The sequence below is a fragment of the Ranitomeya imitator genome, chromosome 3 (genome assembly GCF_032444005.1).
Source record: "Ranitomeya imitator isolate aRanImi1 chromosome 3, aRanImi1.pri, whole genome shotgun sequence".
Classification (NCBI taxonomy): domain Eukaryota; kingdom Metazoa; phylum Chordata; class Amphibia; order Anura; family Dendrobatidae; genus Ranitomeya; species Ranitomeya imitator.
Window position 1 is genome coordinate 401826050 of NC_091284.1, and position 24399 is coordinate 401850448.

The window sequence follows — 24399 nt, forward strand, 5'->3', positions numbered from 1 at the left end:
CTGGAGACTGGCTAGGCCACTCCAGGACCTTGAAATGCTTCTTACGAAGCCACTCCTTCATTGCCCTGGCGGTGTGCTTTGGATCATTGTCATGTTGAAAGACCCAGCCACGTTTCATCTTCAATGCCCTTGCTGATGGAAGGAGGTTTGCACTCAAAATCTCACGATACATGGCCCCATTCATTCTTTCATGTACCCGGATCAGTCGTCCTGGCCCCTTTGCAGAGAAACAGCCCCAAAGCATGATGTTTCCGCCACCATGCTTTACAGTAGGTATGGTGTTTGATGGATGCAACTCAGTATTCTTTTTCCTCCAAACACGACAAGTTGTGTTTCTACCAAACAGTTCCAGTTTGGTTTCATCAGACCATAGGACATTCTCCCAAAACTCCTCTGGATCATCCAAATGCTCTCTAGCAAACTTCAGACGGGCCCGGACATGTACTGGCTTAAGCAGTGGGACACGTCTGGCACTGCAGGATCTGAGTCCATGGTGGCGTAGTGTGTTACTTATGGTAGGCCTTGTTACATTGGTCCCAGCTCTCTGCAGTTCATTCACTAGGTCCCCCCGCGTGGTTCTGGGATTTTTGCTCACCGTTCTTGTGATCATTCTGACCTCACGGGGTGGGATTTTGCGTGGAGCCCCAGATCGAGGGAGATTATCAGTGGTCTTGTATGTCTTCCATTTTCTAATTATTGCTCCCACTGTTGATTTCTTCACTCCAAGCTGGTTGGCTATTGCAGATTCAGTCTTCCCAGCCTGGTGCAGGGCTACAATTTTGTTTCTGGTGTCCTTTGACAGCTCTTTGGTCTTCACCATAGTGGAGTTTGGAGTCAGACTGTTTGAAGGTGTGCACAGGTGTCTTTTTATACTGATAACAAGTTTAAACAGGTGCCATTACTACAGGTAATGAGTGGAGGAAAGAGGAGACTCTTAAAGAAGAAGTTACAGGTCTGTGAGAGCCAGAAATCTTGATTGTTTGTTTCTGACCAAATACTTATTTTCCACCATAATATGCAAATAAATTGTTAAAAAAACAGACAATGTGATTTTCTGGATTTTTTTTTCTCAGTGTGTCTCCCATAGTTGAGGTCTACCTATGATGTAAATTACAGACGCCTCTCATCTTTTTAAGTGGTGGAACTTGCACTATTGCCGACTGACTAAATATTTTTTTGCCCCACTGTATATATATATTCTATTATATATATTATATATATATATTATATTTATATTATCTCTACTATATAATTGTTTAAGGGTCACTTCCATCTGTCTGTCCTTTTGTCTGTCCTTCTGTCTGTCACGGATATTCATTGGTCGCGGCCTCTGTCTGTCATGGAATCCAAGTCACTGATTGGTCTCGCCAGCTGCCTGTCATGGCTACAGCGACCAATCAACGACGGCCACAGTCCGATTAGTCCCTCCCTACTCCCCTGCAGTCGGCGCCCGCTCCATACTCCCCGCAGTCACCGCTCACACAGGGTTAATGCCAGCGGTAACGGACCGCGTTATGCCGTGGGTAACTCACTCCGTTACCGCCGCTATTAAACCTGTGTGACCAAGTTTTTTACTATTGATGTTGCCTATGCAGCGTCAATAGTAAAAACATTTAATGTTAAAAATAATAATAATTTAAAAAAAAAAAATCATTATATACTCGCCTTATGCCGCATTTCCCGCTCCTGGCTACGCTCCTGTGACCGCTCCATACAAGCGGCAGGTTCCGGTGGTATGGGAGAAGGACCTGCCATGACGTCACGGTCATGTGACCGCGACGTCATCACAGGCCCTGTGCTAGAAGGACCTGCCATGCCATCACGGTCATGTGACCACGACGACATCACGGCCTGCACGAGAAAGATCTGCCATGACGTCACGGTCATGTGATCGAACTACAACTGGCCCTCGGAAGGTGAGTATATGTTTGTTTTGTTTTTTTTTAACCTGTGACATACGTAGCTGGGAAATATACTACGTGGCTCTGTGCTGTATACTACGTGACTTGGCAATATACTACATAGCTGGGCAATATACTACATGGCTGGGCAATATACTACGTGGCTGTGCAATATACTACGTCGCTGTGCAATATACTACGTGACTGGGCAATATACTACGTGGCTGTGCAATATACTACGTGGCTGTGCAATATACTACGTGGCTGTGCAATATACTACGTGGCTGGGAAATATACTACGTGGGCTGGGCTTATTCTAGAATACCCGATACATTAGAATCGGTCCACCATCTAGTGTGTGTATGTATGTATGTATGTGTGTATATATATATATATATATATATATATATATATATATATATGTATATATATATATATATATATATATATATCTAATATATAAAGCTGAATGTGTGTGTGTATGTATGTCCGGGATTGGCATCTGCACCGTCGCAGCTACAGCCACAAAATTTTGCACAGTCACACGTCTGGACCCCGAGAGCGTCATAGGCTATGTTGTGAGGTGAAATTTTAACCCCGCGCGTTCCAATTCACCAAACAATTTTGCCCCTATCTACATAATGGGGAAAAAGTGAAAGGAAAAGTGTTGGAGGCGTCACAGCTACAGCCACAAAATTTTGCACAGTCACACGTCTGGACCCTGAGAGCGTCATAGGCTATGTTGTGAGGTGAAATTTTAACCCCGTGCTTTCCAATTCACCAAACAATTTTGCCCCTATCTACATAATGGGGAAAAAGTGAAAGGAAAAGTGTTGGAGGCAAATTGACAGCTGCCAGATGTGAACAAGGGGGACTTAAAGAATGAGAGCGATGGCGCCAAAGAGTATATACCGTACAGTTGCTAAAGTGGGGCCCCGACATGGGATACTCACCACACACGGGGATATGAACACACACACAAAATGCGCCACACCCTCAGCACACATTTCACCACAAATACACCAACCTCGCCACATAAAAGTCGAAACACAAAAGTCGCCACTCAAAACTTGCCACGCGCAGAACTCGCCACATGCAAAAACTAGGCTCTTGCAAAACTCGCCACAAGTGCAAAACTCACCTCATGGAAAACTCGCCACACGCAAAACTTGCACACACGGAAAAATTGCCACATGCACAAAAGTTGCAACACATGCAAAAGTTGCCTCACACAAAACTTGCACATACTCAAAAGGCACCACACATAAAACTCACCACGCACAAAACTCGCCACGCACAAAACTCGCCATGCGCAAAACTTGCTGCACACAACTTGCTACACTAACCTGTCACATGCAACTCGACACACAAAAAGTTGCTACACGCATGTTGCCACACAAAACTCATCTCACAAAAGTCGCTACATGCATGTCACCACACGCAACTCAACACACACAACTTGACAAACGAAACTCGCCCTAAAACACACACAAGTCTGGCATTATCCTTCAAAAATAAAAATCTGATTAATAAGGAGACAAACTACAACAAATGTACCATATAGGAAATACGGCAGCTGTCAGTCACATGACCTGTCTATTATGTGTATGTGTGAGCTAATATATACTGCCAGGGGGAGGGCTTCCTGTTGGCTGGGGATTTATCAGGCTGCCAATTTAGCTTACAAATACTGAGGTAAAAATACTGAGCAAATAACATGTGAACGAGGTCTAATACAGGAGGAGATGACACACAGGTATATACTATATACAGGGGAGATGACACACAGATATATACTATATACAGGAGAGATGACACACAGGTATATACTATATAGAGGAGGAGATGACATACAGGTACATATATATACAGGAGATGACATACAGGTATATACTATATACAGGAAGAGATGACACACAGGTATATACTATATACAGGAGCAGATGACCTACAGGTATATACTATATACAGGAGGAGATGACATACAGGTATATACTATATATAGAAGGAGATGACATTCAGGTATATACTATATATAGGGGAGATGACACAGCAGGTATATACTATATACAGGGGAGATGACATACAGATATATACTATATACAGAAGATGACATACAGATGTATACTATATATAAGGGAGATGACAAACATGTATATACTGAGGTGACGAGGGGAAAATGAGAGGTGTGAGGTGAAAATGAAAAGGTGTGAGTGCAAAATGAGAGGAGTGAGGAAAAATAGTGGAGTGATCAGAAAATGACAGATGTGAGGTTGAAATGACAAGTGTTAGGGGGGAATGAGAGGAGTGAGGGAGAAAATGAGAGATGTAAGGGGGAAAATGAAAGATGTGATTGGGAAAATGAGAGGCATGATGGGAAAATAAGACAAGTGAGGTGCTATAACTAACCACAGATATTTACTATGCCCAGGCAACGCCGGGCTCTTCAGGTAGTATATATACAGTGGGGCAAAAAAGTATTTAGTCAGTCAGCAATAGTGCAAGTTCCACCACTTAAAAAGATGAGAGGCGTCTGTAATTTACATCATAGGTAGACCTCAACTATGGGAGACAAACTGAGAAAAAAAAATCGAGAAAATCACATTGTCTGTTTTTTTAACAATTTATTTGCATATTATGGTGGAAAATAAGTATTTGGTCAGAAACAAACAATCAAGATTTCTGGCTCTCACAGACCTGTAACTTCTTCTTTAAGAGTCTCCTCTTTCCTCCACTCATTACCTGTAGTAATGGCACCTGTTTAAACTTGTTATCAGTATAAAAAGACACCTGTGCACACCCTCAAACAGTCTGACTCCAAACTCCACTATGGTGAAGACCAAAGAGCTGTCAAAGGACACCAGAAACAAAATTGTAGCCCTGCACCAGGCTGGGAAGACTGAATCTGCAATAGCCAACCAGCTTGGAGTGAAGAAATCAACACTGGGAGCAATAATTAGAAAATGGAAGACATACAAGACCACTGATAATCTCCCTCGATCTGGGGCTCCACGCAAAATCCCACCCCGTGGGGTCAGAATGATCACAAGAACGGTTAGCAAAAATCCCAGAACCACGCGGGGGGACCTAGTGAATGAACTGCAGAGAGCTGGGACCAATGTAACAAGGCCTACCATAAGTAACACACTACGCCACCATGGACTCAGATCCTGCAGTGCCAGATGTGTCCCACTGCTTAAGCCAGTACATGTCCGGGCCCATCTGAAGTTTGCTAGAGAGCATTTGGATGATCCAGAGGAGTTTTGGGAGAATTTTCTATGGTCTGATGAAACCAAACTGGAACTGTTTGGTAGAAACACAACTTGTCGTGTTTGGAGGAAAAAGAATACTGAGTTGCATCCATCAAACACCATACCTACTGTAAAGCATGGTGGTGGAAACATCATGCTTTGGGGCTGTTTCTCTGCAAAGGGGCCAGGACGACTGATCCGGGTACATGAAAGAATGAATGGGGACATGTATCATGAGATTTTGAGTGCAAACCTCCTTCCATCAGCAAGGGCATTGAAGATGAAATGTGGCTGGGTCTTTCAACATGACAATGATCCAAAGCACACCGCCAGGGCAACGAAGGAGTGGCTTCGTAAGAAGCATTTCAAGGTCCTGGAGTGGCCTAGCCAGTCTCCAGATCTCAACCCTATAGAAAACCTTTGGAGGGAGTTGAAAGTCCGTGTTGCCAAGCGAAAAGCCAAAAACATCACTGCTCTAGAGGAGATCTGCATGGAGGAATGGGCCAACATACCAACAACAGTGTGTGGCAACCTTGTGAAGACTTACAGAAAACGTTTGACCTCTGTCATTGCTAACAAAGGATATATTACAAAGTATTGAGATGAAATTTTGTTTCTGACCAAATACTTATTTTCCACCATAATATGCAAATAAAATGTTAAAAAAAACAGACAATGTGATTTTCTGGATTTTTTTTCTCAGTTTGTCCCCCATAGTTGAGGTCTACCTATGATGTAAATTACAGATGCCTCTCATCTTTTTAAGTGGTGGAACTTGCACTATTGCTGACTGACTAAATACTTTTTTGCCCCACTGTATATATATATATATATATATATATATATACATACATACACACACACACACACACACACACACACACACACACACACACTATACTATACTATACATACATACACATACATATTATATTATACTGTACGTACATACACATACACACAGATATATTATATTATACATACATACACATACACATATATTATATTATACATACATACACATACACACACATATATTATATTATACATACATACATACACATACACACATATATTATACATACATACACATACACACACATATATTATATTATACGTACATACACATACACACATATATTATACTAGCTATTGAACCCGTTCTATGCCCTGGTGGCGAGCATTTATATTGGTATATGGTCTACATCCTGTTATGTGCTGCTCCATCTTGCGCCCCCATCCTGTCATGTGCTGCTCCATCCTGCATTTCAAAAACCTGACTGGCACATCCAAACATAGACTAAGTGTGAACAGGTGCTGAACCTAGAGTCGCCAACTCGTATATAGTTAAGTAAATAAGGCAGCACACTGTAGCGCTAAAACATGTAAACTTGAAAAATGAGAGCGTTTAGCGCATAAAAATGGCCAATTTTATGTGTACCTGGTAGCCCCTTTACGGCATCTCTCTTATACCAGGTCCAAAACTTGCCTTAACTTGAATCTTAGTCTAGGAAGAGGTTTCACATGTACCCATTCAGATGGGTACATGTGAAACCTCTCATTTTTCATATTTCTAGTGCAGTAATGCATGTTTGGATGTGCCGGTCAGGTTTTTGAAATGTATTCTTTAGCCTTCTGATCGTGCACTCCGCCTCCTAGCTTCAGGTGTTTTAATTACAGCAGGTCCAATACCCCTCCACAGAGAGAGAGAATTTTAGTCTAGGAAGAGGTTTTACATGTACCCATTCAGATGGAGATGTTTATTCTCAGCGAGGTAAGGCAAGTTTAGGACCTGGTATAAGAGAGATGCCGTAAAGGGGCTACCAGGTACACATAAAATTGGCCATTTTTATGCGCTAAACACTCTCATTTTTCATATTTCTAGTGCAGTAATGCAGTTCAAATTTCGTGTTTTCAAGTTTACATGTTTTAGCGCTGCAGTGTGCTGCTCCATCCTGCGTCCCCATCCTGTCATGAACTGCTCCATCCTGCGCCCCCATCCTGTCATGAGATGCTCCATCCTGTGTCCCCATCCTGTCATGTGCTGCACCCATCCTGCGCCCCCATTCTGACATGCGCTGCTCCCATCCTGCGCCCCATTCTGACATGTGCTGCACCCATCCTGCGCCTCCGTTCTGACATGTGCTGCTCCCATCCTGCGCCCCCGTTCTGTCATGTGCTGCTCCCATCCTGCGCCCCCGTTCTGTCATGTGCTGCTCCCATCCTGCGCCACCTTTCTGTCATGTGCTGCTCCCATCTTGCGCCACCGTTCTGTAATTTGCTGCTCCCATCCATAAGATGCTCCATAGTATATGCCCCGTACACTGCTTCATAAAGGTTGATGGCCCCATAAGATGCTCCATAGTATATGCCCCCGTACACTGCTCCATTATGGTTGATGGCCCCCATAAGATGCTCCATAGTATATGCCCCCGTACACTGCTCCATTATGGTTGATGGCCCCATAAGATGCTCCATAGTATATGCCCCCGTACACTGCTCTGTTATGGTTGATGGCCCCTTAAGATGCTCCATAGTATATGCCCCCGTACACTGCTCCATTATGGTTGATGGCCCCATAAGATGCTCCATAATATATGCCCCGTACACTGCTATATAAAGGTTGATGGCCCCCATAAGATGTTCCATAGTATATGCCCCGTACACTGCTCCATAAAGGTTTATGGCCCCCATAAGATGCTCCATTGTATATGCCCCCGTACACTGCTCCATTATGGTTGATGGCCCCCATAAGATGCTCCATAGTATATGCCCCGTACACTGCTCCATTATGATTGATGGCCCCATAAGATGCTCCATAGTATATGCCCCCGTACACTGCTCAAATATGGTTGATGGCCCCATAAGATGCTCCATAGTATATGCCCCCGTACACTGCTCAAATATGGTTGATGGCCCCATAAGATGCTCCATAGTATATGCCCCCATACACTGCTCCATTATGGTTGATGGCCCCATAAGATGCTCCATAGTATATGCCCCGTACACTGCTCCATAAAGGTTGATGGCCCCCATAAGATGTTCCATAGTATATGCCCCGTACACTGCTACATAAAGGTGTATGGCCCCCATAAGATGCTCCATAGTATATGCCCCCGTACACTGCTCCATTATGGTTTATGGCCCCCATAAGATGCTCCATAGTATATGCCCCGTACACTGCTCCATTATGGTTGATGGCCCCATAAGATGCTCCATAGTATATGCCCCCATTCACTGCTCCATTATGGTTGATGGCCCCATAAGATGCTCCATAGTATATGCCCCCGAACACTACTCCATTATGGTTGATGGCCCCATAAGATGCTCCATAGTATATGCCCCCGTACACTGCTCCATTATGGTTGATGGCCCCATAAGATGCTCCATAGTATATGCCCCCGTACACTGCTCCATTATGGTTGATGGCCCCATAAGATGCTCCATAGTATATGCCCCCGTACACTGCTGCATTATGGTTGATGGCCCCATAAGATGCTCCATAGTATATGCCCCGTACACTGCTCCATAAAGGTTGATGGTCCCATAAGATGCTCCATAGTATATGCCCCCGTACACTGCTCCATTATGGTTGATGGTCCCATAAGATGCTCCATAGTATATGCCCCCGTACACTGCTCCATTATGGTTGATGGCCCCATAAGATGCTCCATAGTATATGCCCCCGTACACTACTCCATTATGGTTGATGGCCCCATAAGATGCTCCATAGTATATGCCCCCGTACACTGCTCCATTATGGTTGATGGCCCCATAAGATGCTCCATAGTATATGCCCCCGTACACTGCTCCATTATAGTTGATGGCCCCATAAGATGCTCCATAGTATATGCCCCCGTACACTGCTCCATTATGGTTGATGGCCCCATAAGATGCTCCATAGTATATGCCCCGTATGCTGCTGCGATATATAAAAAAAAATACCATACTCCCCTATCGTCGCTGGGCGCCGAGTGCTGGGGGGCCTGAGCAGGCGGGGACACCGGCACGCTGTGGGGGTCAGGTGCCGGAGTCGCCGCTAGCTCAGGCCCCCGACATTTGCTATATTCACCTGGCCCTGATCCAGCGCTGCGTGCCGCTTCTTCCGGGTCCTCTGGCTGTGACTGTTCAGTCAGAGGGCGGCGCGCATTAAGCGCATCATCGCGCCCTCTGAACTGTGAACGTCACAGGCAGAGGACCCGGGAGACGGAGCCGCACGCAGCGCTGGAAAGGGACAGACAGGTGAATATAGTTTATACTTACCCTCCTGGTGCGTCCCTGCCTCTCCGTTGGAGATCGCGGTGTGCGTTCAGTGTTTACGCATACCGCGATCTCCTGGGAGCGTCACTCTGTGGGGCCCAGACTGCGCTGGCGCTTACGCAGTCTATAAAGGCTTCGGACAGAGTGACGCTCCCAGCGTCATATTATAGATTATACATACATACACATACAAACACATATATTATACATACATACACACATATATTATATATACTGTATATATGTATATATACATATATATATATACACACACACATATATACATAAATATGTACATATACATATATACACATATATACACACACACATATATACATAAATATGTACATATACATGTACATATATACACATATATATATATACATATATGTGTATATATATGTATATATATGTATATGTATAATATAATATATGTGTGTGTATATACATATATATATATATCTGTGTATATATATATATACACATATATATACATAAATATGTACATATACATGTACATATATACATATATGTGTATATATATATATACAGTATATATAATATATGTGTATGTATAATATATGTGTGTATATGTATATATGTGTGTGTATATATATATATATATATATATATATATATATTCATATTCAGGGTGTTGGAACGTAGATCCCTTATTCATATATGCACAGTTTACATAATTTAAGCACGGAAAACGTCCTTTTTTGGTCTTACCCGTTAATGTAGCTTGAGCGATCTGTTGTGTAGCATAGGATACAATCTGAAATAAGCAATAAGTAATCTAATATGTTTTAGGTGATATTAAGCACATTTGCACTTATGCACTTTGATTCAAATATGTAATGATGCACTTTTAACAATATTTAATGCACTGTTATAATGTATATTATAATCAGCTATAATTAAGGATGGTTAAGATACCTATAAATACACTTTATGTAGATGCACCCACTGCTTGAGAAAGGCTCATTTGTAGCCGAAATGTCGCCCAGATATATATGTGTGTATACAGTACAGACCAAAAGTTTGGACACGTCTTCTCATTTAAAGATTTTTCTGTATTTTCATGACTATGAAAATTATACATTCACACTGAAGGCATCAAAACTATGAATTAACACATGTGGAATTAGAATATCAGTTGTTTCACACTTTTTGTTAAGTATATGTCTATGGCTAGGTTCACATTGCGTTAGTGCAATCTGTTTAGCGCATACGCTAACGGAATGCGCTAACGAAATGTTCAAAAAGGGATTGCGTTTAGCGATCCCGCTAGCGCAGATGCCCGATCTGCGCTAGCGAGAAACGGACCTCGAACGCTGCAAGCAGCATTCGAGGTCCGTCAGAAAATAACGGGACATCGCTAGCGCATGCCAAAAATGGCATACGTTAGCGATGCGTTCGATACATTGCGCTCAATGGGTGCGCTAACAGATCCGTTACATAGCGTGCACCATGTGACGGATTCCGTCAGCGGACACACACTAACGCCTTATATTCTAGGTTCTTCAAAGTAGCATGTGGTTAATCACCCGCAAGGAACCTTTCCCTGAACTAATGGAACTAAAATGTTCCCTAAATCTTGTGCACATTGGACGGATAGTTTTGCCTATGTAATAAAAATGGCAACGACAGAAAAGAATATATACCACATTTTTACTTTTACATTTTTTGATTAACCACATAACGCTAATCCCAGATTACTGAACTTTGCAGGATTGGAAGTAGTTAAACACTCCTCGAGGAGAGGAAATTACAACAAGTTTCTCCTACAACAGGAAGCAAAATGGATTCTGAGAGCTAACGCTCAAGGTCCAATGGGTCTAAATGATAAGTTAGACATGTCTGTCTTTTTATAGAAATAAGGTCTTTTATAGTAATAAGTGATTTATCTGTCACTCTGCAAATTTATGTGATTGTGACTGTTTTTAAGATTGCACATATTTATCTGGGCATAGACTAATTAGTAGTGTTGAGCATTCCGATACCGCAAGTATCGGGTATCGGCCGATACTTGCGGTATCGGAATTCCGATACCGAGATCCGATACTTTTGTGGTATCGGGTATCGGTATCGGATCCATAGGGATGTGTAAAATAAAGAATTAAAATAAAAAATATTGATATATTCACCTCTCCGGCGGCCCCTGGACATCACTCTGGTAACCGGCAGGCTTCTTTGTTTAAAATGAGCGCGTTTAGGACCTGCGAATGACGTCGCGGCTTCTGATTGGTCGCGTGCCGCTCATGTGACCGCCACGCGACCAATCACAAGCCGCGACGTCATCGAAAGTTAACGCGCTCATTTTTAAAAATGAGCGCGTTAAGGACCTTCGATGACGTCGCGGCTTGTGATTGGTCGCGTGGCGGTCACATGAGCCGCGACATCATTCGCAGGTCCTAAACGCGCTCATTTTAAACAAAGAAGCCTGCCGGTTACCAGAGTGATGTCCAGGGGCCGCCGGAGAGGTGAATATATCAATATTTTTTATTTTAATTCTTTATTTTACACATCCCTATGGATCCCAGGGCCTGAAGGAGAGTTTCCTCTCCTTCAGACCCTGGGAACCATCAGGATACATTCCGATACTTGATGTCCCATTGACTTGTATTGGTATCGGATATCGGTATCGGCGATATCCGATATTTTTCGGGTATCGGCCGATACTATCCGATACCGATACTTTCAAGTATCGGACGGTATCGCTCAACACTAGTGGTAACTAATTAGTGATGTCACACAGATGTTTTTGTATTCACTATAAATGAATGGTTTTGTTTCCCAATCGCATACCTGGACCCATTGAAGCGCATCGCGCGCGAAACGGCCGTCGTCCGGTTCACTCCCCGCACCCTCTCTTTTTACCTGCTGCCCGAAAGGCATGTCCTTACTCCGATATATGGATGAATGAAGGATTTTTAATACTTCGCTTGGTGAGTGTCACCTTTTCTTTTTTTCTTTGGATGTTCAAAGAAAAATGTTCACCTGTTGCAACGGCCAAGCCAATCTCCTTTGGGACGAGTTAGAGCGACGAGTTGGGGCCCGTATCCATAGCAATAAAGATGAATTGGTTGCAGATTTGCAAATGGAATGGAGCAAGATGTCTTGAATGCCATTGTGGCTTCAATGCCTCATCGGTGTGGTGCAGTAATTAAAGCAAGAGGTAATGCTACAAAATACTAAGTTATGGCATTGTAAGCAATGAATTGCCCTCTATGTTGTGATCAATAAATAGTATATGCAAAATCTTTGGTAGTCAGTTTTCTTTAGTTAAATGGCTATACCTATATTCTAAATAATTTTGGTTAAAATTAAGGTCTTGCATGATGGCAACTTCATTACCAGGAAAATGGCATCACAACAACCAGACAGAAGTAATCCCAATTTAAAAAAAAAAAATGCTAAACTTTTGGGCGCCACTGTATGCAACCTCAGGAAAAAATTATGGAATCGACGTCCTTGGAGGATGTTCATTCAGTTGTTTTAATTTTGTAGAAAAAAAAGCAGATCACAGACATGGCACAAAACTAAAGTCATTTCAAATGGCAACTTTCTGGCTTTAAGAAACACAAAGAAATCAAGAACAACAAATGTGGTAGTCAGTAATGGTTACTTTTTTAACCAAGCATAGGGGAAAAATTATGGAAACACTCAATTCTGAGGAAAAAAATCACGCAATGTTGCAAAAGATGTTGGTTGTTCACAGTCAGCTGTGTCTAAAATCTGGACCAAATACAAACAACATGGGAAGGTTGTTAAAGGCAAATATACTGGTAGACCATGGAAGACATCAAAGCGTCAAGACCAGAAACTTAAAGCAATATGTCTCCAAAACAGGAAATGCACAACAAAACAAATGAGGAACGAATGGGAGGAAAGTGGAGTCAACGTCTGTGACCGAACTGTAAGAAACCGCCTAAAGGAAATGGGATTTACATACAGAAAAGCTAAACCGAAAGCCATCATTAACACCTAAACAGAAAAAAACAAGGTTACAATGGGCTAAGGAGAAGCAATCGTGGCCTGTGGATGACTGGATGAAAGTCATATTTTGTTTCTGGTGTCCTTTGACAGCTCTTTGGTCTTCACCATAGTGGAGTCAGACTGTTAGAGGGTGTTCACAGGTGTCTTTTTATACTGATAACAAGTTTAAACAGGTGCCATTACTACAGGTAATGAGTGGAGGAAAGAGGAGACTCTTAAGAAGTTACAGGTCTGTGAGAGCCAGAAATCTTGATTGTTTGTTTCTGACCAAATACTTATTTTCCACCATAATATGCAAATAAAATGATAAAAAAAACAGACAATGTGATTTTCTGGATTTTTTTGTCAGTTTGTCTCCCATAGTTGAGGTCTACCTATGATGTAAATTACAGACGCCTCTCATCTTTTTAAGTGGTGGAACTTGCACTATTGCTGACTGACTAAATACTTTTTTGCCCCACTGTACATCTTGCAGTCTCGGGCAACTGCTGAATGTCCTTCACTGCCAGTGCCCCTCTGACATCTCCTCCTGCCAGGGGAGAAAGAAATGGTAAATGGGCATGGATTGAGTGTGGCCATGAGCATGGCCCAAATTTGCCGCTGTGTGCTATGCACGCAGTATTATCTGTCCCTCTTTCTGGTCTTCAAAAGTTGGAGGGTATGCCTGCATCATACTGCTTTCAGATTACACAGCAAGAACTTGACAGATGTCCTTTAACACTGAAGCCTTGTTAGCATATTGTTTAGTTGGGGGCTATTTATGAAGATAAAAACTGCATAATTTACCCCCCAAAATACAGCAAACACCTGGGTGTGACGTGTTCTTTTCTCTGAATTAGGATATTTTTGAAGAATAACCATCATTCATTTTTCTTTTACTTTTTAAATGATAGGTGTTATGTTTCACCTAGTGAGGTGGATTTTTAACCCCTTTCTGACCTCGGACGGGATAGTACGTCCGAGGTCAGAACCCCCGCTTTGATGCGGGCTCCGGCGGTTTTGAACAGCTGACATGTGCCCGCAATAGCGGGGGGTGAAATCGCGATTCTCCCGCTGCTATTAACTAGTTAAATGCCGCTGTCAATCGCTGACAGCGGCATTTAACCGGCACTTCTGGCCCGGTGGCCGGAAATGAGCGCATCGCTGATCCCCATCACATGATCGGGGGTCAGCGATGCTTCTGTGTAGTAACCATAGAGGTCCTTGAGACCGCTATGGTTACTGATCCCTGGTAGCTGTGAGCGCCACCCTGTGGTCGGCGCTCATAGCACACCTGCTTTTCTGCTGCATAGCAGCGTTCTGATGATCGCTGCTATGTAGCAGAGGCGATCGAGTTGTGCCAGCTTGTAGCCTCCTATGGAGGCTATTGAAGCATTGCAAAAGTAAAAAAAAAAAAAAATATATAAAAGTTTAAATCACCCCCCTTTCGCCCCATTCAAAATAAAGCAATAAAAAAAATCAAACCTACACATATTTGGTATCGCCGCGTTCAGAATCGCCCAATCTATCAATAAAAAAAAGCATTAACCTGATCACTAAACAGCGTAGCGAGAAAAAAATTCGAAACGCCAGAATTATGTTTTTCTGGTCACCATGACATTGCATTAAAATGCAATAACGGGCGATCAAAAGAACGTATCTGCACCGGAATGGTATCATTAAAAACGCCAGCTCGGCACGCAATAAATAAGCCCTCAACCGACCCCAGATCATGAAAAATGGAAACGCTACAGGTATCGGAAAATGGCGCAATTTTTTTTATTTATTTATTTTTTTAGCAAAGTTTGGAATTTTTTTTCACCACTTAGATAAAAAAAAAAACCTAGTCATGTTAGGTGTCTATGAACTCGTAATGACCTGGAGAATCATAATGGCACATCAGTTTTAGCATTTAGTGAACCTAGTAAAAAAGCCAAACAAAAAACAAGTGTGGGATTGCACTTTTTTTGCAATTTCACCGCACTTGGAATTTTTTTCCCGTTTTCTAGTACACGACATGCTAAAACTAATGATGTCGTTCAAAAGTACAACTTGTTTTGCAAAAAATAAGCCCTCACATGGCCATATTGACGGAAAAATAAAGTTATGGCTCTGGGAAGGAGGGGAGTGAAAAACGAACACGGAAAAACGGAAAATCCCAAGGCCATGAAGGGGTTAAAGTCCTTGGTTTGAATGAGCAGGACCCGGATCAGCTGTAATGTAGCATGGACTGAGGACATTGGTTCAGTATCAGTGTGTCTGTTTTTATCACTCGTGTTTGATCCATGTGTACACTTTTACCATTAGTGTAGGGTCCATGTATCTTTTTTTTTTTTACCATCAGTCATCAGTGTTTTTCACAAATGGATATAGAAATAAATGAATTACAAAACTACTCTTATACTTTGCAATGTTAAATACGAACAGTACATGACGCAACCTGCGTGCTGTACATGTTTTTCATGGACCCATGGACTTGTACTGGCCCTTTTTCATTCGGACATGTTTCCATGTTTTTTGTAGAGGTGCATTCCTTAAAAAACATGGACATGTGAACCGCGCTATAATGGGTATGTGTTGTATCCATAAAAAAGCACATACAACATGTACGTGCAACATGTAAGTGTGAATGAGAGTAAATAACAACAAATCTCGCAATGCAATCAGAAAAGACATTGCTCATAAAGTTTTGAATACTGTTGATGAATTGGTTAACCCAAAAGGCATGATATTTTCAAATAGACCCTCTGATATTAGAAACTCCGTTTTCCACTCATCCCCCTTCCAGATGCGTATGAAATTGTAAGACCTTCTAAGATCAAGTTCAGAAAACCATTTAGCCCCAGTAAGTTAGTTACAGTGGCATATAAAAGTTTGGGCACCCTTAGTCAAAATTACTGTTATCGTGAATAGTTAAGCAATTTTGAAGATTAAATGATCTCGAAAAAGGTCTAAAGTTAAAGATGACACATTTCCTTTATATTTAAGGCAAAAAATATATATAATTTCATATTTTACATTTTAGAAATTTAAAAAATGAAAATGGGTTGATGCAAAACTTTGGGCACCCTACATGGTTAGTACCGAGTAGCACCTCCTCTTGAAAATATCACAGCTTGTAAACCCTTTTTGTAGCCAGACAAGAGTCTTTCAATTCTGGTTTCAGGGATTTTCATCCATTCTTCCTTGGAAAATTCTTCCATTTCTGAGATTCCTGGGTCATCTTGCATGCACTGCTATTTTGAGCTCTAGCTACAGATTTTCAATGATGCTTAGAACAGGGGACTGTGAGGACCATTGCAAAACCAGCTTGCGCCTTCTGAGGTAATCTATTGTGGATTTTGAAGTGTGCTTAGGAATCGGATCATTATTGGTGATGAGCGAATGTGCTTGGTGATACTCGGATATCACTCGAGTATCTGGGTGCTCGGATATGATCAGCAGTCGTCGATCATTGGCTAGTGCTCGGAATGAATGCTTGAATCACCGCCCCGCATGTTTGGCTCCAGTTACACAGCCAATAAACATACAGTGATTGCCTGCCAGTCACTGTTATGCAGTAGCCTTTTTCGTCGTGGCATTACTGTGATTCACTGGCTGTATTACCTCATTAGATGTTATGAAAGGACAGGCGCCGCCACACTTGGCACACTAAAGCCATTCCACAGCTCAGGGACAGTTCTTATTGGAGGGAGAGAGTTTTTGGCCATTCCTGTGTGCACAGTTTTAGGAATCAAAGTCCCCCAGTGGTGAAACTTTAGTCAAACATCATACTAAAAGTCCTTCTTAGGGATAATCTTGTGCTTCGCTGTTTCTATGTGACACATTCTGCATTTAGCCTAGGGACAGCCCGAGCAGGGGAAGTGGCTGAATACAGTCTCTAGGCAGGGATTAGAGCAGTGATGGCAAACAATTAAAAGGCCAAGTGCCCAACCTGCAATCCAAAAGTGCCAACACAGCAATTTAACCTGAATACTGAGGTTTTAGATTAGAAAAACAATTCCTACATAAGGACGCTGGAGAGTCTATAATAGCATGGAGCTTGTAAGCGCTGCACTCCAAGCTTAAGATACTAGCCACCGATTGCAGTGGAGGCCTGTTATTGAGAATGGAAAGGATTTTTAATCAAAAGTAAAATTGCAAAGTTTGTTTTTACAACCTCTTTGCAATTGTAACCCTTTATCATGATGAGAATAACCTCCTTTTAAACCAGGGATGTCAAACTCAAGTATACAGAGGGCCAAAGTTAAAATGTCTACTATTTAGAAACTTTTTCCTTATCAAATAAAACCATTAACTTTTGGAATTATAGCGGAGTAATGTAATATGCTATGTAAGAGAAGTAAAAAGCTTATGGCCCAATCGCCTAATTTAAATAAGTAATAACAAATCTTGAATAAAACAGATAAAGGATGATGAAAACAAAAGTGCTCCCAAATACAGTATGATACCCCCACAGTGAATACCTCCACATGCACAGTATGATGACCCTACTGTACCCCCTCCCTCAATTCCCCCAACAAAGAATACATACAGCATACAATATAATGGCTCCACAAAGTCCTCCATACAGTATAATGGGCCCCACATAGTCCTGCATAAAATGTAATGGGTCCCACTTGAGAGCAAAGAGGAATTGCTCATGGGATGAAAACTTTTATTAGGAGTATTCTGCTCTCTATAAATATTTTAGAGATCGGATATCCAAGAAAACCTCTTAAAATCATCAGGCAATACAAACCCCGAGAAACCAGCTCTTGGAAAGTAAAAAAAATTTTTTTTCAGAATAGATGAACAACTCAGCCGTCACACTAGCTGTATTTGTTCAGTACTTTACATCAGTATTTATAAGCCAAAACCAGGAGTGGGTGATAAATACAGAAGTGGTGCATATGTTTCTATTATACTTTTGCTCTAATTGTTCCACTCCTGGTTTTGGCTTACACATACTGATGTAAAATACTGACCAAATAGTGAAAGTGTGACGGCATACGATGTATTGGCAAGTATTATCAAGGTGCACCCGAGGTCAAGAGGATACTGACCAAATATTGGTACCTTCTAATAGAAGATAATGACCTATGTGATACGATCACTCAATTTCCTATTATCCCATTTTGAAGAGGACCCGATTTCAAAAATAGGTTAGTCCCAAGTCACTTCCCATCAACGAGTGAACCAAGTAGCAATTGGCTTATAAACAAGACGACGGGGTGTAATTGTGTGGCCATTGTAAGGCGTGCAAGTTTATTCTTACAGTTAAACAATTTAAGAGTCGAAAACAACCAGAAAAATTGATCTAAGAGTATGGGCATCATTAATAGGTTGTGAGCCAGATGCTCTGCATTTCCTGTGTGTGAATATTGCTGCATACAGACTGTTTCTTTTTGTGCACTGGTGTACCAAATTGTCAATCCCTGATTGTAGGCTGGCTGTCTCATTGGTTTTACTGCACCAGTGTAGCCGCTATCTTTAAATGGGTTCACTGCGCCGTTAGTGCATTTGTTTTGAGGCCTGGGCAGGTAAGCGTCTTTGCCTTTTTCTTGGTGTTTTTTGTAGATTTTTGGAGGATTTTCAAGTCCTCTTTTTGTGGTTTTGATGTTAGAGTAGGACTCACAAGCATGAGGACCCGTGACATGGGTTGTGAGCTTCTGTATTTTGGCTAGAATATCAACTAATACCTCACATATATTGCTATGTGTTTTTTACACTTTATATCTTTTCAAGGTGCAGTTTGGCCCAGATGGCTCTGTAAACTGTGGCCTCTGTTCACACAGGATGAATTTTAGTTAGCACTCGGCAGCCCGCCTGATCTAAGAGTATGGGCATCATTAGTAGGTTGTGAGCCAGAAGCTCTGCATCTCCTGTGTGTGAACACTGCCACATACAGACTGTATCGTTTTGTGCACTGGTGCACCAAACGGCCAATCCCTGATTGTAGGCTGGCTGTCTCATCAGTATTACTGCACCTGGTAGCTGTCATCATTAATTGGGTCCACTGCACCCTGTTAGTGCATTTGTTTTGAGGCCTGGGCAGGTAAGCATCTCTGTCTTTTTCTTGGTGTTTTTTATAGATTTTTGGAGGATTTTCAAGTCCTCTATTTGTGGTTTCAATGTTTTATTTACCCTAAATCATTTTTTATTAATTTAATAATAAAAGTAACATTTTAAGGCTTGCTAGTGATGGTTTATTTGGAGTTCTCCCCATTTTGTTAATAAGTTATGTATCCTTTATTTTGTCGTTAAATCTTTCGTTTATACTGTATAATAGCCCCACATGATTCTCCATAATGTTTAATGGCCCCACATAGTGCTTCATATTGTATAATCTGACCACATGGTGCTCCATACTGTATAATGGCCTCACATAGTGCTCCATACTGTATAATGTGCCCACATACTGCGCTATACTGTATAAAGGTCCCACATCTAAAAAAACAAAACAACAAAGCAAATAACAACTACTCACCTCTGCCCTTTCCAACGCTAATCTGGTCTCTTAAAATATCACAGTCCTACCTGAGGGTACACGTGCTATCTCTTCAGCACTAGCGCTGCCACCACTCTCCTCAGCCATCTCCCCAATCACCAGCGCTGCCGCCACTCTCTTTAGCCTGCCTGCCATCCCCCTCCTCAGCACGCGTGGAGACTGAGGGCACATGGCCTCATGGGAGGGCGCGTGTGCAAAGGAGAATGGGCGTGGCGCTAGTGATTAAAGAGATGGTGCGCGTGCCCATCGGGAGAGCTCTGCATGCCCCTTCTCGCACGCGGGCCATAGGTTCCCCACCACTGGCTTAGGGCTTTGCAGTCTGTTGCTAAATATATAGCTGCTGTAGGTTACCACATTTTAAATTTTTGGTGAAAAAATTGACTGTAATTTCATCCATACAAGTTAACGTGCTTTGTGCAAAATTATGGTGATTTAAAATTTTTAAAAACCGATTGGTCAGTTAGAGTGAACAAAATTTTTGAGGGACCAAAAATTAATTGTCATCCATTCAGTTTAACCTGTGTGAAATTATGATGGCTTGAAATTTTTAAAAATCGCTTGGCCTGCTGCAGGTGACCAAATTTTATTTTTTATTAAAAACATCTAGTTTCAATTAATCAAGGAAACTTGGTTTCCAGAGACCTAGCAATTAGAAAATGTATAAGGCGTGTGGTAAGGGACAAAGAAGTGAAAGTGCTGATGATGGTGCACACAGATGGTGAGGACGTGGGGCAGGTGCGACTGCACCTGTTGCTTAAGCACAAGCAACACGCCCATCCATGAGAACTTCTTGTCCCACCTTGCAAAGAGGTAAGTGACACCACTTCTGAAGTCACATGAGTGCGAACAGGAGGTCAGTTGGATAGCAGATAAGGCAGCACCATCCAGTCTTCCACACGGTCTAGTCTCACAACCCAATAGTCAAGATCACTTTATCCTCACCCTGATCCTTTTTACTCCCTCCATGTCGAGTCCCAGGTGACCTGTTATCCCACACTAGGACACTCTGAGGAGGTGTTTACATAATAATTTATTGATTGTGGACTCTCATTGTGCATGTCCCAAGAGTGACTTGCTGTTTAGTGATGCACAAAACTCAGAGCAGGAATAGTCAAAAGAAGATGACGTTGGGGAATGGCAAATTTTGTCTAAGGAGGCAGATGATGATACACAGTTGCCGATAAGTCAGGCTATTAAGTCAGGAGGACCAGGAAGCAATATTAAATGATCCTCTGTGTTGACTATGTCTACAAGGTCATTAATAAATATGTCAAAATGTATTTAATTAGACAGCAAGAAAATAAGCAAGTTTTCAACTGACTTGTTTTTTATATCTGCTTCCATTTTCCTGCAATGAGAGCTTTTATCTTTCATAGTGTACAGTTGGTATCCAAGGAGCTTGGTCACTAGTGCTTGTTCAGACCCTGGCAGAGTGTGCACAGTAGTTAAGACACCAAGAGAGAAATTAATTCTTTACATACTAGCCACATATCTTCAGCCCATGCCCATTTTATTTCTATACTGCAGTTCTTTATCTCTCAGCTCCTGACAAGCTGCTGTTATAAATCTTGTAAAACCACCAGCCTGCAGTATTGGTTTCTCTCAGAGCAGATTTCCTAATCATGGCCCTTGAATCTTACTGGCCATGTGCTTTTTAAATGTCCAGTTATCTCTATATGTAAATATAATGATAACCGTGTAGACTGCAGAACAAACCACTGTTAGCGAAATGTTTTATAGCAGAACATGTGCTGATCTGTATAGTTTTAATTCTACGCTTCGAAATAAGTACATTTTTAACTTTGAAAACATACATTTATTTTTTTGCCATCAGCCTACAAACTAATCATATGACAAACAGAGAAACAATTTAAGGTAAAAAGATCCACATGTGTTTGTGAAAAAAGATATTCCAGTTTTTGCATTATGGGGAATGTGGAGACACGGCATTGTATCTTAATTATCTAGACGTCTACTTTCAGTAAGCCAAGAGGAATAGACTGTTACCTATATGCTGACTTTTGAATTTGTGTTTCTTTTTGGTTTTGTCAAGAAAACAGACTTTCGTATGTGTAAAAGCCATTAATATTGACTTGTAAGTTGACAATTTGTTGTGACACATTGTGCTCTTATCAGCCAGTTTGTTGACTTTGAAAATAGAGGACAAAAAATTATGCGAAAAGATTACATAATCAAACAATGTGAGTTGGTCTTAATTGCATTCTTCCCTTTTACCTGTAAATACTGAATGAAGAATACTTGTCAATTATACAAAGTTATATGCCTCTGTATGAGAGCCAGAGATTCAGCCAAGACATCGAAAGATCCAGAGACTCTACAGGACCGCAGCCATGACATCATGGCTCCATCACGAGGGACACAGATTTGTCATTCTACAGGATGCAGATCTGCTCCATTGACCATCATAAATCCTTGGATACGTTTGGAAAAAGCCAGGATTGGGACCTGCTGGTCACCTGGTTCCATAGAGATGTTCGGAGAAGCCACTTTGTGACCCTCCGGTCAACTGGCCTTGTACCTGAATAAACTGTCATCTTCCTAAGCTTGTCGTTACCTCCTCTCTGTGCATGCCACAGGTGGGGTAGTCAGCCCTAGAAGCTCTGAAGTAACAGGTGCTCTTATCCCAGCGAGTCAGCAGAAGGATGAGATTCTGTAATGTGCACCATTTTGGGTTTTGTGCTGGGACTGTTTTACATGTTATTTATAATAATAATAATAATTTTATTTATATAGCCCCAACATATTCCGCAGCGCTTTACAAATTATAAAGAGGATTTGTACAGACAATAGACATTACAGCATAACAAAAATCATAATTTGCCGGATTTGTGGTTCAATAAAGCATTGCTTTGCTACACTGTTATACCCTCACCCTGTGTTGTCTGAGTAGCGTTACGCCCATGGTGAAAGGAGAGAGGGCGTTCAGTGGGACGATCCCTGTGGTTTTGGCTAGCGGATCGGAGCAACGCCGACAACACCCCCCCCCTCTCCTTGTCTCCGCAGGGAATATCAAAAAAGGTAATAAATATAGTCACAAAGTGATGACATGGCATAATTGTGTTTTTATCTAATTGTGAGAGATGTTGCCTTAAAATAGTCCATAAAAATCAGATACCAGTTACAGCTCCATTTTTGGGATTATTGGAGGTGCCTAATATTGCAGCCTATCCTTATTTATATGAATATGACCTCTACTGATCTTGTATTGATTGCATAATCTGAATAGAAAAATGTCATCAATTTTGTATAGATGAAAAATCCCTATGACTATTAAATAGTGGAACAGTTATAAGGGATGAGAGAAAGCTCATTGATTAAAGATCTCATTGTGAAGTGCTGTAAATTGAACACAGGCTACGAGGCTAAGATAACATTTAGTCTTGTGGAGCCTTCTATTTTCCTCACAAGTTTATTTAAAGCAATCTTATTTTTCATACAATTTCATACAAGCCCTAAGTTCAATCTACTAACTGATTAGTCTCCCAGCACACTCCCGCCACAAATACATGCTCCATCAGAGTATGGTGAATGGCACAACTCTGGTACATCTTGCAGTTATGAAATGCTATTCCTTGAGCTCACATAAGCCATTGTTCTTTCTCCTTGTTGAAATGTTCTGCCCATTTTCTTGTAAGAACAAGGTAAAGATCGGGCTGGTGTGGCAAATAGTCTAAATAGAGACGGGTGGCGGTTTTCTTTGGAACTGCTTTCTCAATCTGGGTTCCCTCATGCCATTCATTAAAAGATGTAATCGAGACTATTTCTGGTCGGACAGTGAGGGCTGCTTGAAGAGCCGTTTCATAATACTTTCCATTAACTCGATTTCTGGTGTTGTGATTGTTCCACGGTCTGATGCTTGTGTCTATGTAACCAGGGCCAACACTTGGTACAAACATAAGATTGTTGGTATCACAAAAGCTTTTGATAATTTTCCAATTTTGGTGCGAGGAGCCAAAAGAGAAACCGTTAGAAGCAAAGTATGTATAAATACCATCATAACCAGCTGTAAGGATATCATGCTTGTGTCCTTCCTCTACCAGCAGGCCAATAAAGACTCCATCGTAAGGGGTGTTACGGATCGAATGTGAGCCAGTCACTGTCAGTAGGTTCGCCCATGATTCAGGTGGCGTTAGATAAGAGTCATAAATGTAGAAGAAAGGAAGACTTTTACCGGTACTTGTTTTATATCTGTAAAAAGCTGCATGGGATCCAAAGCTAAAAGGACAAAGGAATATTACATAATAAACAAGATATGCAAGAGTACGGCAAATAGTATTGTAAAACGTACATTGTACTAGTAGTGATGATTGCACAGTAGCTCAATCAAGTAAATATGCCACACGGCCCTCGGCCTCAACATGAATAGATATGAAGGTTCTCAAACATGTCAATCAGGAAAATTAAAATATGGACCTTACCAAGTGAATATGAACACAGAAACAGTTATTTCAGTTGGGCATGGCCAAAAGTGATTGACAAGGGATAAGAAATGCTA

The 24399-nt window shown here is 41.6% G+C and overlaps 1 protein-coding gene across 1 annotated transcript in view; it reads right to left on the bottom strand.

Annotated features, from left to right (window-relative positions):
- Positions 1-21615: 21615 nt before the first annotated feature.
- MANEAL (mannosidase endo-alpha like) overlaps positions 21616-24399 on the bottom strand; it is a 78317-nt gene continuing 75533 nt past the window's right edge. Inside the window, exon 5 of the mRNA XM_069757113.1 lies at positions 21616-24119. Within this exon, the coding sequence (XP_069613214.1) occupies positions 23483-24119 (637 nt within the window). The 3' untranslated portion in view covers positions 21616-23482. The remainder of the gene's footprint in view (positions 24120-24399) is intronic.